Below are 15,234 nucleotides of genomic sequence, written 5' to 3'. Positions count from 1 at the left end.
TCAGCAGAAAGGAGAAAGGCCTTCTTCCAAAGGGCAGAACTTTTCAGGAGGTTTCCACGGTCCCTGCCGACTCACCCTGGAGTGAGGAAGGCGTGCCCAGCCCCGTGGAGGGGGCAGGTGCTTGGAGAGGTCTGTTTAAAGAAACAGCAGGCGCAGTGGTGGTGAGAATGACTCAGGCCTCGTGCAGAGCACCTGACAGGTGCCAGACGGGCCGGCGCGCGGCGGGTACAGCGTCCCCCGCCACGAGGCACACTCAGCGAGGTGCGGGGCGCAGTGAGCTCTCAGGGAGTCATCGTTTCCGTTGTTCCTGAGAGGTGATTAGCACAAGCTCGGTTCACACCAGGTGCTGTCAGGGCCGCTTCCTTGGTTTAAAATCCAGAACTGCTTATCTAGCGAGTTGCCTGAACGGTTCCAGCTTCAGGTGTCGGGGCTCTTTCTGTTGGCTCCTGTGCCCTTGGACACAAGTGGATGGTTTTGGAGCACATCCTTGCTTTATTTATTTATTTATTTATATTTTTCTGAAGTTGGAAATGGGGAGGCAGTCAGACAGACTCCTGCATGCGCCTAACCGGGATCCACCCGGCATGCCCACCAGGGGGCGACGCTCCGCCCATCTGGGGCGTTGCTCTGTTGCGACCAGAGCCATTCTAGCGGCTGAGGCAGAGGCCATGGAGCCATCCTCAGTGCCCGGGCCAACTTTTGCTCCAATGGAGCCTTGGCTGCGGGAGGGGAAGAGAGAGACAGAGAGGAAGGAGAGGGGAAGGGGTGGAGAAGCAGATGGGCGCCTCTCCAGTGTGCCCTGGCCGGGAATCAAACCCGAGACTCCTGCATGCCAGGCCGACGCTCTACCACTGAGCCAACTGGCCAGGGCCCATCCTTGCTTTCTAACCCTACAAAATGCTCCAGGCTCACCTGGGTACATTTCCTCCTATGGGCAGTGAGGGATGACACTGGACACCGGGACCTAGGGGCCACCTGCATGGTTCTGCCATTTTTCTAACCCGCCCTGGGATCCACTGATGGACAATAACGACTTCCAACCGTCCCTCTGTATTTGGTTCTAGGGCCTAACAGACTGGCGCGTCTCTCTGCTTTAGCGGCCACGCTACACAGCACGCGAGGCACGCGAGGGTTTCCTACGGGGACGCGGGAGTGACGCCATGTTCCTTCTGTGGCCGCAAACATGGAATTGATTTGTGGGAGAAAGACGCGGTTCTTCTAAGAACTGCTCGGCAGCAACAGTTAATGGTCATAATGTTTTATTACTGCCTTCGTCCTGAGAGCCATGAAGAATTTCAGGCCCTGGCCGATTGGCTCAGTGGTAGAGCATCAGCCTGGTGTGCAGGAGTCCCGGGTTCAATTCCTGGCCAGGCACACAGGAGAGGCGCTCATCTCCTTCTCTACCCCGCCCCCTTCTCCTTCCTCTCTGTCTCTCTCTTCCCCTCCCGCAGCCAAGGCTCCATTGGAGCAAAGTTGGCCTGGGCACTGAGGATGGCTCTGTGGCCTCTGCCTCAGGTGCTAGAATGGCCCTGGTTGCAGCAGAGCGATGCCCCAGATGGGCAGAGCATCGCTCCCTGGTGGGCATGCCGGGTGGATCCCGGTCGGGCGCATGCGGGAGTCTGACTGCCTCCTCGTTTCCAACTTCAGAAAAATAAAAAATAAAAATAAAAATAAAAGAATGACATTTTGCATAGGAGCAGCGACCGTGGGCTGGGCATGTGGGGAACTGAGGCAGGGTCTCCTAACCTAAGGGACATACAACTTGGCAGATGTGTCCAGGGGACGCTTCCTGTGAGGCCCACGAGGTGAGGACAGTGCCATCAGAAGATGTGGCTGGAAGAGGCGGGCATGGTGGCAGTCCGGGGGCGAGATGGAGGCACGGGGGTCGCAGAGAGAGGACTGCGGTCAGCGGGGCCGGGCAGGGATTTGGTACAGGATGTGCACACGCAAAGAACAGGCCCGGAGAAGCCCCCTTTTCATAAACGTCTAAAGATGCCGCCACGGTGAGGGAGCTGCTTAAAAGTGCCGGTCTGGGCGAGCGGTGTCGCGGGAAGCCCCGGTCACCTCTAAGGGCGAGGGTGTGACGGGTCATGTGGTCCCCTTCCCCGTGGCTGGGGCCCCTCTGCCTGCCCGAGGTCGGTGTGTTTGCTCGGACTCTGGAGAGAAGGAGACAAATGGGACGTCGCTCCCGGGAGGGAGCTGGGAAAAGTGACAACAAGGTGACGAGATGACAAAAGGTCCGGGGGACAACGGTGAGGTCAGGGGACAACAGGGAGGTCAGGGGACAATGGCGAGGTCAGGGGACAGCGGCGAGGTCAGGGGACAACGGCGAGGTCAGGGGACAACGGTGAGGTCAGGGGACAGCGGTGAGGTCAGGGGACAACGGTGAGGTCAGGGGACAATGGTGAGGTCAGGGGACAGCGGTGAGGTCAGGGGACAACAGTGAGGTCAGGGGACAACAGGGAGGTCAGGGGACAATGGCGAGGTCAGGGGACAACGGTGAGGTCAGGGGACAACAGTGAGGTCAGGGGACAACAGGGAGGTCAGGGGACAACAGCGAGGTCAGGGGACAGCGGCGAGGTCAGGGGACAACGGCGAGGTCAGGGGACAACGGTGAGGTCAGGGGACAAAAGTGAGGTCAGGGGACAACGGTGAGGTCAGGGGACAACGGTGAGGCTGCTGAGAGCTCCCAGTCTGAGCTGACCAGGCAGGTGAGGTGAGGAGGGGCCGGGAGCTCCCTCCACATGAGAGGTCCCAGGGTGCAGAGCCGTCCACTAGGGTACCAGGAGGACGCCCCTGGAAAAGGGTTGCCTGACGTGAAGGCTGAGTGACAGCCAATCTGAGAATGTCGTCTCTCCTCAAGATAAAGGGTTAGGGTGAGATTCGGGAGGAAATGTATCAGTCTGCAGCATGGAGGGGAGTGGGGGTTCCCTCATCTGCATACTGGGTGGGGGGACAGTTTTTAGGTCGTCTACTGACTCAGTGACTGTCCTTTAGACTGTGGTGCGTTGGCAGTTTCTCCACAAAGACGCGAGTCACGGGCTGAGGTTCATCCCTGTGAAGCGGAGAGCCGGGTCCCGGCCACACCAGCCCCTCCCGGGGCCTGGCGGTCTGTACGTTGTAGAATTCCTAGTGATTCTAATAGGCATCTGGATATAGGAATCGTCGCCTAAAAGGAGCCGTTCTCAAACGTGTGCGTCAGAACAAACCCGAGGGCTTCTTAACACACAGACCGCGGGTCACACTCTCTGACTTCCGGACTCATTAGGTCCGGGGCGGGGCCTGAGAACATGCATTTCCAATCACTTTCCAGGTGGTGCGGCGGCTGCTCCCCTGGTCACCACACCTGGAGGACTAACGCATTAAATGGAAACCATGTATTTCTAAATAAGAAAACGGAATTGTATTTTTTTATCTTTCATTTTTCTCTCTTTCCTTTTGGGGGGTGGGGGACTCAATAGAGAAGAATAAGGACCATTTTGTTAAATGTGTGTTGAGTATTTTCGATAACCTCCAAAATTCCAACCAAGGAGATCTTGACCGGAAGGTAAATCTGGGAATGAGATTGTAACTTAGTAACTGAAATGTAATGATGCCTGTCTGGAGGAAGGCTGTGAGACAGACGGCTGGGTGTCCCAGAGGAAGTGTGGGAGGAAGAGGTGGACAGCACAGAGGCAGGCAGTGAGTCCACCCCGTGCAGAGGGAGGTCACCTTGGTGCCCACTAGTGATGGCCCAGCCACCCTCATTCAGTTATCCATTCATTGATTCGTTCAACAAGTGTTGAGTAAACATCCACTCATGTTAGACACTCTGCTGGGTGCTAGGTTTCAGCAAAGACTCTTCCTGTATGACATCCCCAGACTATCAGGAAACACAGATGATCAAACAAGTGATCACTGTAACGTGATGCTATGACTGAGGGGTTTGCAGGAAGGTGTGGGATCCAAGCTGGTCAGGATCAGTATCGCTCCTTTAGAGAGGAGAGTGAAGATGGATGAGGGGAGGGACAGATGGAAGGATCAATGGAAGGATGGATGGGTGGGTGAATGGGTGGGTGGATGGATGGACAGACAGATGAAGCAAGGAAGAGAATGAAGGAAGGAAGGAAGGATGGGAGGGAAGGAGGGAGGAAGGGAGGGAGGGAGGGAGGGAGGGAGGGAGGGAGGAAGGAAGGAAGGAAGGAAGGAAGGAAGGAAGGAAGGAAGGAAGGAAGGAGCGAGCTGGTGGGTAAATAGGCAGACTTATGGACAGATTGTTAGATAGATTCCAGACTAATTAGAGTCTTGATAACTATTTAAAAAATACCAGATTATGGTGTTGTGCCCAGGGGTGTCATTCAGGGTATTTGGTTGCATATACCAAAAATAATCTCCAAGTACATTGCACAGAAAAGGAATTTACTAGAAAGCAGGAAAGGATTGAAAGAATCAGAACAAGGCGGGAGAGAACCAGACTTGGAAAATGGGGAGGAATCAAGGCTGACCTGAAAGTCAGTGCAGAATGTCCTTCAACTCCGTGTCCATCGGACGCCACTGCCGCCGCCGGACGCCACAGAGAAGGCTCCTCACTCCGCGTGCCCGCGCATCCCACGCTCCGCCCGTGTGTAGTAAAAATCTCTTGACATAAACTTCATCATTTTAACCAATTTACAGTGCACGATTCAGTGCCGTTTTGTACACTGGTGATGTCGCACCACCATCACCGCAAGTAGCTCCAGAACATTCTCGCGCCCCTGAACCCCACTCCCGTCTCAATCACTCCCCACTCATCCTTCTCCCCCGGCCCTGGCAACCACCCGTCTGCCTCCTGTCTCTACGCACTCACCTCCTCCGGACATTTCTTATCAGCGGATCACACGATAGGACATGGTCTCTTGTGACGGTCTCCTCTCTCTCCCTCAGCATTGGGTCCCCACGACTCCCCACGCTGTGACGCATGCCAGCGCGTCATACTGCCAGGAATGGACAGACCACACCTCGTCTGTGCACTCGTCCACTGACGGGCACTGGGGTTCTTTCCACCCTTTGCCTGTTGTGTGCAAAGTCCCGGTGAACATTCGTGTGCAGGTTTCTGCGTGGACGCAGGCTTTCATTTTTCCTGGGTGTGTGCCTAGAAGTGGACACACTGAACCATGTGGTAATTCTATGTTTAACTTGTTGGAGGAGAGTTCATTTTTAAATATATACTTCAGATTTAATTCTGAGTACATAAGACAGATTGGTGCAGCCGGGGGCCTGTGGGCGACGCCTCTCTCCAGTCTCATGCCTTGTGGGCAAGCCCCCTGTGGGCACTCCTCCTGTGAGCACGCCCCCTGTGGGCACATCTCCTGTGGGCACACCCCCTGTGGGCACTCCTCCTGTGGGCACACCCCCTGTGACCACGCCCTCTGTGAGCACGCCCCCTGTGGGCACTCCTCCTGTGAGCACGCCCCCTGTGGGCACTCCTCCTGTGACCACACCCCCTGTGGGCACACCCCCTGTGGGCACACTCTCTATGACCACACCCCCTGTGTCCACACCCCCTGTGACCACACCCCCTGTGAGCACGCCCCCTGTGAACATGCCCCCTGTGGGCACGTCCCCTGTGGGCACGCCCCCTGTGGGCACTCCTCCTGTGGGCACGCCCCCTGTGGGCACTCCTCCTGTGAGCACGCCCCCTGTGGGCACACTCCCTGTGACCACTCCCCCTGTGAGCACGCCCCCTGTGGTCACGCCCCCTGTGAACATGCCCCCTGTGGGCACACCCCCTGTGGACATTCTTCCTGTGAGCACGCCCCCTGTGGGCACTCCTCCTGTGGGCACGCCCCCTGTGGGCACATCCCCTGTGGGTATGCCCCCCTGTGGGCACATTGCCTGTGGGCACGCCCCCTGTGAGCACACCCCCTGTGGGCACACTCCCTGTGGGTACTCCTCCTGTGAGCACGCCCCCTGTAGGCACACCCTGTGGGCATGTCCCCTGTGAGCACACCCCCTGTGGGTACATCTCGTGTGGGCATACCTCCTGTGGGCACACTCCCTGTGGGCACACCCCCTGTGGGTACATCTCGTGTGGGCATACCTCCTGTGGGCACGCTCCCTGTGTATGGGCACACCCCATATGGGCACGCTCCTTGTGGGCACGCTCCCTGTGTGTGGGCACACCCCATATGGGCACGCTCCCTGTGGGCACGCTCCCTGTGTGTGGGCACACCCCATATGGGCACGCTCCCTGTGGGCATGCTCCCTGTGTGTGGGCACACCCCATATGGGCACGCCCCCTGTGGGCACGCTCCCTGTGGGCACACTCCCTGTGGGCACGCCTGAAACAGGAAGACACCCTTGCTTCATGGTAGAGTAAGGTTTCAGGAGGCCAATGTGTCCCCAACTGGGTAACATAGTCCATTTTGCGTTTGGTATCTTTAACTTCTATTTTAACAACTGCCGCTTGACATTTTGAAGCAAATGAGATTTTAATGGGCATAAACCAACCAACCAACCAACAGAAAACTATTTACTAACTAGAGTAAAAATCCCTTCTCAAAACGTGTCTGAAGCACCTACTGTCGGACAGAGATGTGAGACCCTGAGAACAGAAGACATCTGGACCCGGTCATCACAGCCACGGCCGGCCGCTCTCCTAGAGGAAGTTCAGGGAACATGCAGGTAACACAGATGAAATGCTCCCTGCAGGGCCCAGGCCGGAACGAGCCCCGTGTGTGCGTGAGACGGCCCGCACCTCGACCGCCCATTGTGGGAGGCGGCCCCGAGTCTGCCCCGAGTCCTGTCCTTGGCGTGGTACGACCCTCAGCATCTGTCTTCCCTGTAAACGGGCAGCAAAACTCACGCAGGCCTCACCCCCCACTTTAATGACAGAGCCTCCTGGGTCCACAGGGCGGCTGCTGCTCCTCCCGGCGGGAGGCGGGGGCAGGGGCGGGGGCGGCTCAGGCCCAGCTCCGCGGAGGGCCTCCCTGCTGTCAGAGCAGGCCACCGTTTCTCATGGGATTCCCCTGAAGGGTGACATCTCTGCAGGCAGAGAGGCCCACACTGTGTTCTGATGTTTAGGGAGGGTTTCTGCTGACGAGACCTCACTTTACCCATTGCCAGGTGACCGCTGGCCCCGAGGGACAGGTGCGAGGCTGGGCCAGGCACACGGGCAGCTGCCTGGGCAGGACCCGCATGCCCTGAGGTGGCTTCCAGCGCCGCTGAGCTCTGAGTCTGTGACCTGAGAGTCCGGAGTGGGGTCCTTTGGAAAGTTCCTAACGTTACCATTTCAAAATGCCCACTCGGTGCGTTCTTTCAGCGGGCGGGCATCAGCTGACACGGGTTCTGTTGGACCTGCAGGTGCCATGGGAGACCTCACACACATGGGCACGCATCAATAATTACACATGGCGATACGCACTGAGCCAGAGGCCCTGGGTCCCCAGGGATGGCGTAGGGGGAGCCAGGGAACCCATCACTCACGCTGTGACGTTTTAGCCGCGTGGGATCTAACAGGGAAAGGAAGGGGTGCGTGTCAGGGGAAACCAGACATCACTCTCACTGATGCGGGGCGTGTAGGAACAGGGCTGGGTGAGGGAGCCCCAAGGAGTGAGCGGGCATCGGGGACAGGCAGGGGCTGGCTACCTGGGGCCTTGCGTGTCAGGGGTGGGGTGCATTTGACTCGTGTTGGAAGGGGTCTTCGTTCTAACAGAATACCACAGACTGAGTGACTTCAGTAAACAGAAATTTATTTCCCAGAGCTCCAGAGGTTTGAATCCTGAGACGAGGGTGCCAGCAAGCCCGGCCCTTGGCCAGGGCTCGTCCTGGTCTGCAGGTGGCTGTGCTCTTGTTGTATGTACTCTCACTGGGCAGAGAGCGGCGCGAGAGGGACCAGGCTCTTTCGTATAAGGACACTGAGCTTGTCGCAGGGGCTCCCCTTCCTCAGGACCTCATCTCAACCTGACCACCTCCGCAAAACAGCACCTTCCAAAGAGAACACCCAGTCACCATCGAATGTGGCTTAGACTTCAACACGCGAATTCTGGGGGGGACACAAACGTTCAGGCCCTACAGGAGGGGGAGCCATCACGGGGTGACAGAAGGCGGGTGGTATGGTCCCATCGACCTATCAAAACATATGTAATGTCAGGGTCACCCTTTTAAACCAAATTTCAACACGGCATGATGCCTCCACAATTCTGGAGAGCTCTGCTTGGCGGTTCTGCAGCACTGCCCTGACACCTGAGTAGGAACCGTGGGAGGAGAGGACAGCATTCCCACTGCCAGCCCAAGTGGCAATCACTGCTGGTCCGACACTTTTCAATAAAAGTATCCCTCTGAAAGTGAGAGCTGACACATTTCCTGGATGGGTTCACGGATCTGAGGGGGAACGGTGTCTTAGACCAGGGGTCCCCAACCCCCGGGCCGCGGACCGGTACCGGTCCGCAGAGAAAGAATAAATAACTTACATTATTTCCGTTTTATTTATAGTTAAGTCTGAACGATGTTTTATTTTTAAAAAATGACCAGATTCCCTCTGTTACATCCGTCTAAGACTCACTCTTGACGCTTGTCTCGGTCACGTGATACATTTATCCGTCCCACCCTAAAGGCCGGCCCGTGAAAATATTTTCTGACATTAAACCGGTCCGTGGCCCAAAAAAAGGTTGGGGACCACTGTCTTAGACAACAACCGCAGGCCGGCTGAAAAGCCTGAGGCGACGGGAAGGTCTCCAGTCTGTTCATGACCATTTCCGTTTTGACCCGCGAAGAACAGACGTCAGCAGGCTGGAAAGTCTACCGAGAGGACCCGTGCATGAAATGCGGATAGCCTCCTACTCGCTTCTGTGACCGCCTGCTGGCACAGGGGGAGCAGGGTCTGTGATAAACAACGCGGAGGGGTCAGCTTGCTGGGGTCGCAGAAAGGAAGGAGAGCGACCCGGCAGGGAGTCGGGCTCCAGGTGCTCAGAGAAGGTGTGCGGGGGAGGGGGAGGGCTCCCGGGTGCTCAGTGCGGGGGGAGGGGGGTGGGAGGGGGGAAGGAGGGAGGGGGAAGGGGGGAAGGAGGGAGGGGGAAGGGGGGAAGGAGGGAGGGGGAGGGCTCCCGGGTGCTCAGAGAAGGTGTGCGGGGGAGGGGAGGTCGGGTTCCCAGGTGCTCAGAGAAGGTGTGTGGGGAAGGGGGGGTCGGGCTCCCAGGTGCTCAGTGCGGGGGGAGGGGAGTGGAAGGGGGGAAGGAGGGAGGGGGGAGGGGGGAGGGGGAGGGGGAGGGCTCCCAGGTGCTCAGAGGGGTGCAGGGGGGGGGTTGGGCTCCAGGTGCTCAGAGGGGTGCGGGGGGGGGGGGGGGGCGGGGAGAAGGATGAGGGGGGTGGGGCTCCAGGTGCTCAGTGCGGGGGGAGGGGGGTGGGGGAAGGGGGGAATGAGGGAGGGGGGAGGGGGGAGGGGGGAGGGGAGAGGGGGGAGGGGGAGGGCTCCCAGGTGCTCAGAGGGGTGCGGGGGGGGGGGGGGCGGGGAGAAGGATGAGGGGGGTGGGGCTCCAGGTGCTCAGTGCGGGGGAGGGGGGCGGGGGGAAGGGTGAGGGGGGTGGGGCTCCAGGTGCTCAGTGCGGGGGAGGGGGGGCGGGGGGAAGGGTGAGGGGGGGTCGGGCTCCAGGTGCTCAGAGAAGGCTCACAGGATGGGGGATGGGGGTGGGGGGTGACCTGTGTCGGGGGCTCAGGGAACCTGGGGTCTCAAAGCAGTCATGACGTGGCTCTCAAGTCCCCGTGCACACGCCCGGGGTGGGGGTGGGGGGCGACAGACACAGCCCAACATCTTTACCGGGCAGTACGACGGGCACTCTGGCCGTGAACGCGCTGGGCGCACGCGAAGGCTGCAGACACGCTTAAGGAGCAGTCGCCATGGCAGATGTCAACACAGCAAGCCTGACACACTCAGGAAGGCGGTGCTCACTGATGGATTCAACCCCTTCCAGAGCTTCGGGTTGGTGAGAAAAACATTCAGGAAGGTGCCGCCGTCCTGTGAGCAGGCGGGTCTTCCCTGCACGTGCAGGTTCACAGGCAGAGGGAGCAGAGGGGGCTGGAGGGTTGTTTGGTCAGCTGGTGGCTCCGTACGGGAGCTTCCTCGGAGGCTTCTCTGAGCTGGGGAAGGTGGACATCTGAATGGAGGCCCTGCAGATTCATCCGTTAGTGAGACCCCCCCTGTTCCCGTACTCACGGAGGCCGTCGGTCTTGACGCAGTACCCCCGTGCGCAAACAGGGCCCCTTCACAGTCAATAACAGAAACCCACAGAGAGGCTTCCAGCAACAGAAGGGCTAGTGTGTCTGCCGCCTCCTTGCTGAGCGAGCAGCTTGTTAGTCCCCAGCGCCAGCAAGAGGGGCCCGTGACGACCAAGTCCGTGATTCCCATGTTTGATCCAGGCCTGGTCTGGTGACCAGGGCAGACCTATCCGTGATTTTGCTGGAAATAGGCTGTCTTAGACTGAAACTGTTAGGCCGTAAGACACATTCATGAGGACCCAGGGGGCTCTCTGAGAACCTGATTGTAAGGACTGAGATGTCACCAGCCCCTCCAGGCTCTGGTCCCTTGCAGCCTCGCCCCGTCTCTGTGTGCCGGTTCCACTGTCCTCTCCCAAGACAACGTTCTCTGCTGGCTCCTGATTCATGTTCCCGCAGTGGTATCTGACACGTGTCTTTGCAATGCCAGGGGGCCCTGTTCCGGACCCAAACTCTCCACAAGCTACTTGTTAGTGAAGTGAAATTCGCATGACATAGTTTCGACCACTTTATTTATTTATTTATTTTTTCCTTTTTCTGAAGCTGGAAACAGGGAGAGACAGTCAGACAGACTCCCGCATGCGCCCGACCGGGATTCACGGCACGCCCACCAGGGGCGATGCTCTGCCCACCCTGGGCGTCGCCATGTTGCGACCAGAGCCACTCTAGCGCCTGGGGCAGAGGCCACAGAGCCATCCCCAGCGCCCGGGCCATCTTTGCTCCAATGGAGCCTTGGCTGCGGGAGGGGAAGAGAGAGACAGAGAGGAAGGCGCGGCGGAGGGGTGGAGAAGCAAATGGGCGCTTCTCCTGTGTGCCCTGGCCGGGAATCGAAAGTATCAACCACTTTAAAGGATACAGTTCACTGGCATTTCGTGTATTCGCAATGTTGTACGATCACCACCTCTTTTTAATTCCCAAACATTTTCATGGCCTCAAAAGAAAACCCCATCTTTATTGCTAGAGACTAAATAGCTGTGTCCTCTCCAAAATCTGTATGTGGAAACCTAATGCCCATTGTGATGGTATTCGGAGGTGGGGCCTTTGGGAGGAGATTGGGTCATGAGGGTGGAGCCCTCACGAAGAGGATTAGTGCCCTTATAATAGAATTACAGCCTTCCATGAGTAAACGGGCTCTCGCCAGACGTACCAAATCTATCAGCACCTCGATCTTGGACTTGCCAGCCTTCAGAACTCTGAGGGATAAATTTCTGGTGTCTATAAGCCACCTGGTTATGTCATTTTTGTTATAGCAGCCCAAACAGACAAAGATACCTTTTCAGCAGTTGCTCTTATGCCCCCTCCCCCAGCCCCTGACAGTCACCAACCCGTCTCCAGTCTCTGTGGATTTGCCTCGTCTGGACATTTCATATATACATGGAATCATGATTTATATATAGCCTTTTGTGTCTGACTTCTTTCACTTTGGCGTAATGCTTCGAGGTTTAGCCACATTGTAGCAGATGTCAGAACTCCATCCCTTTTTCTGGCTGAATAATATCCCATCGCAGGGATCGACTACATTTTGGATAGCCCTTCATCCTGGTGACGGAAATTTGGGTTGTTTCCACTTTTTAGCTATCGTGGATAATGCCGTTATGAACAGATGCCTGTTTGGGTGTGTGTTTGAGTTCTTTCAAGGGGAGTTGCAGGCTCACACGATCGCCTTGTGTGGAAGAGGCTGAGGATCAAGATGCGTTCGCACCTGCAGTGCTCAACACGGTGTGCCAGAGAGTCTCTGAGGCTTAAATTTCAAACTCCTTGGACAGAGACTCTAAGTGACCGAGCGGGGGGTGGGCCAGCATGTGTGGTGGGAGTAGGGGCACGGGGTGGGGGGTTGGTGGAGGCACAGGGGCGTGGGGCTGCCCGGTGGCACAACAGAGAGGTTCTGTAGGGAGCCAGCTCAGGAGGAAGTGGGGCTGTCTCTGCCCTGCAAGGATTTCCCAGCAGCCACCTGTGGCCTCCAGGACACACGCCTCTGACTTTTAAACACCCGATTTCGTGATTCACCGTGTCACCAAATTTACATGATTGTTTCTAAAATATCACAAAACGTTGTGACATGACCGTAATCATCTGGTTGAGTGACCATTTTCCAAACCATTATAAAGGAACAAGACAAGACACACTGTAATTATAGGGGGGACTGGCTTCCCGAGCTGCGAGCTGGGGCGTCAGGAGCATTAATGCTGCTATGCCAGGCCCACACGTAACACAGGACGGGAGCCTCTCCTGGTGGCCAAGTGCCATGAATAAGTAATTTCTTTGCCGATACCAAAAGGAATCTTCTGTTATTAAAATGCACTGACATTTGCATTCACGTCAGACTCCCGATCTGTATTGGAATAATAAAGACCAAATTATTTTTCCCTAGAAAAAGGAGGACTTCCACATATGTCAGAGTAAGAAAAAAATAATAATACAGGCTGCTTTACCCAGTGAATCATGTGTGATTATTTTTAAACTGTTCTGAGGATAGGTTCCAATCTGGAAGTGGGATCTAGTTGCTTAGGGTGGGAAGGGTTCAGTCCTTGGGCTCCACTGCTGAGAAAAACTAATCCTCAAAAACAAAACCTTCCTGTTCTTTAAACCAGCAATGTGGTCACCATAGTCGGTAAGAAATAAAAAATTCACTCTTATCTGTCTCATGATAAAAAGTAATAACTATTCTCTCAAAACCTTTAATATCTTAAAGGTCAACCATAACAATGCAATAGTGTATTTTCTTTTTTTTATTTCCTTTTTCTTTATGCAAATAAATATAAAAGAGAAAGATTTTTTCCCAAGGCGTTGGGAAAATTTACTTTTTGCAAAATATGATTCATAACATTATTTCTTATAGACAGCCATAACCTGTTTCACCATAACTCTTTGAGTTGTTCCCAATTTTTTCTTCGATTATAAGCATTGTGTGTGCAGGAATCATTATGTTTTGAAACTCAGGTTAGATTTCTAGAACTAGGATTATCAGTTCAAAGGCGTGGGCCTGTCTGATGCCCAATTATTTCCAAGGACTGTTGGAACAATTCGTAACCTGAACTCCAGTTATGAGAGACTGTCCAATTGAACAAGTGTTCATGATTTTTTGGCATTTTTAATTTTTAAAGATTGTCCATGGTTCACGACATAGAATGGTACTTTAGCATTTATACGATTGTTTACAATTGTGCATTGGTATTGTTTAATCTAACTTCTTTTGGTTATTAGCAAAGCTAGTTCAACTATTTGTCCAAATGCTTATTAGTCACTTGTATGTGTATTGGATCACACATTTGCCCATTTTATTAACGTGTCAGTGCCTTTTTATTGATGTAGATGAGCTATTTAAATATTAATGATATGTCCATTTTTCATATTTGCTTGAAACAATTTTTTAAATGAGATGTATGACTTTTCAGTTCTCTACATGGCATGGTTTGGCACATACTCTTTAAAAATTTGATGGATTTAACATATTAATCACTGTCTTTGAAATAAATGTTAGTATTTAAAGTTGGAATATCCTATGACCATCATGGCCCGGAGAAATGAATTTCCTGAGGGTTTGGAATCGCTAACACTTAGACGTCCCGAACGCACTTTCTCTGACCTACCGGAGTTTGCGGGGCAGTGTGCTGTTAAGTCCGGTCTCTTTTTATAAATCATCATGAGCCGTTGGATGGCTGAGGATTCCGTTTGTACCCGGTTCACAAATCCTTCTTCCTGAGAGGTTCCATTTCCACAGGGACCCAGGCTGGCTTGGGAGAGCCGTCTCATCCATTATGTTGACATGCTTGGCCACACCAACCTCGTTTTTCATTCCTGAACTTACTTCTACTCCAGGTTCTCCTTGCAAGGAGGGAGGCAGCCGCTGAGGTCGGGGAGCTGGCCCAGCGCCCCCCCCCCCCAGCCAGGCTCTGGGGTTCTCCAAAGGAGACAGAGCCGCTCTGTGGCCAAGATGGAGCAAGAACACGCCACTCTACACTCCTATCTGGACCGAGGTGAGGACAGCACATTGTCCAAACCACAAAAATGACCAGCCAACAACCCCTTGGCCTGGCTGGCAGGAGTGACTGCTGTCTCTCTACCGTGTGCTGCTTCAGCCTCGCTCTAGTCTGTGCTCTAGACCAGAGAGAATTTCTTGTTCATATTCGGTCATAGAAACGTCCCTTTTCTGACAACACTCAACTCAGAGCGTTCAGGTGGGAAAAAAATATTAGACGAAACTGAACTAAATGTCCTATATAGCTTGACACTGAGTTTGATTCAAGTTCTTAAAGAATCATTTTAGTAGGTGTTCTGTCTTCGGGGATAAATTCTGGGTTTTTTTTTGTTGTTGTTGTTGTTTTTTCTGATTCCTGGAGTCCCTCCCCCACTGGCTGCACGCTAAGCCCTCGTGGCGCCCCCTGGTGGTGAAGGGGAGGTCCTCAGCTCCGGCCTGAGGTGTGGTGGGTCTGGTGTCCCGACGGCTTTGTCCCATCCCTGGGTGTCCTGTTGACTTCTGGAGCTGAGGGGCTCCTGTTCTGGGTTCCGACAGCTCCTCACGGCCCTGTTTCATCCAGGTGGCCTCCACTTGGCTCTTGAAGAGCCACCGGTATCTCTGAGTCTCTGCCTTGTCCTCGTCCACTGACGCTGGTGGAGTCCTGTTCGGGTCCCCATGGTGGACCCTTCGGCGACCCTGCTGTCCTGGGCTCCTGTCCCTGGTGACACAGAGGCTCAACCACGCAAAGCTCGCACACTCTCTCTGACCATGTCCCTCGGCTTTCTGAAATGTGTTGAGCCACCCGTGTTGTCCCCAAAAGGCATCAGGGCTGGGACCCCTCCACCCTTGATACTCCCTGAACTTATCTAGCAAAACCTTCCCCTGCACTCAGGTCTGCCCTGCCCCCCCCCCCCATGCCGTCCCCCTGTCCCCAAGGCAGGGAGGGGAGGGGCTCCCCAGGTGGCAGTGTGTGGCGTGGCCCGCCCAGCTCCAGGAAGCTGTGCTAACTCTTCTGCGCCCTGGAGCCTGGCCGCCATGCTGAGCTAGTC

At 55.2% G+C, this 15,234-nt stretch overlaps 1 protein-coding gene across 1 annotated transcript; it reads left to right on the top strand.

The window, feature by feature from the left end:
* The first annotated feature begins 2,477 nt into the window (after positions 1 to 2,477).
* LOC136379052 (uncharacterized) lies at positions 2,478 to 10,385 on the top strand. The gene is made up of 3 exons (XM_066346519.1): positions 2,478 to 2,499; positions 5,259 to 5,828; positions 10,192 to 10,385. Exons 1-3 carry the CDS (start codon positions 2,478 to 2,480, stop codon positions 10,383 to 10,385), a joined length of 786 nt encoding a protein of 261 aa, XP_066202616.1.
* Positions 10,386 to 15,234: the final 4,849 nt, after the last annotated feature.

The sequence above is a fragment of the Saccopteryx leptura genome, chromosome 7 (genome assembly GCF_036850995.1).
Source record: "Saccopteryx leptura isolate mSacLep1 chromosome 7, mSacLep1_pri_phased_curated, whole genome shotgun sequence".
Taxonomy (NCBI): domain Eukaryota; kingdom Metazoa; phylum Chordata; class Mammalia; order Chiroptera; family Emballonuridae; genus Saccopteryx; species Saccopteryx leptura.
Note: the sequence above shows the minus strand (reverse complement) of the source record. Positions and strands in the feature narration are given on the sequence as shown.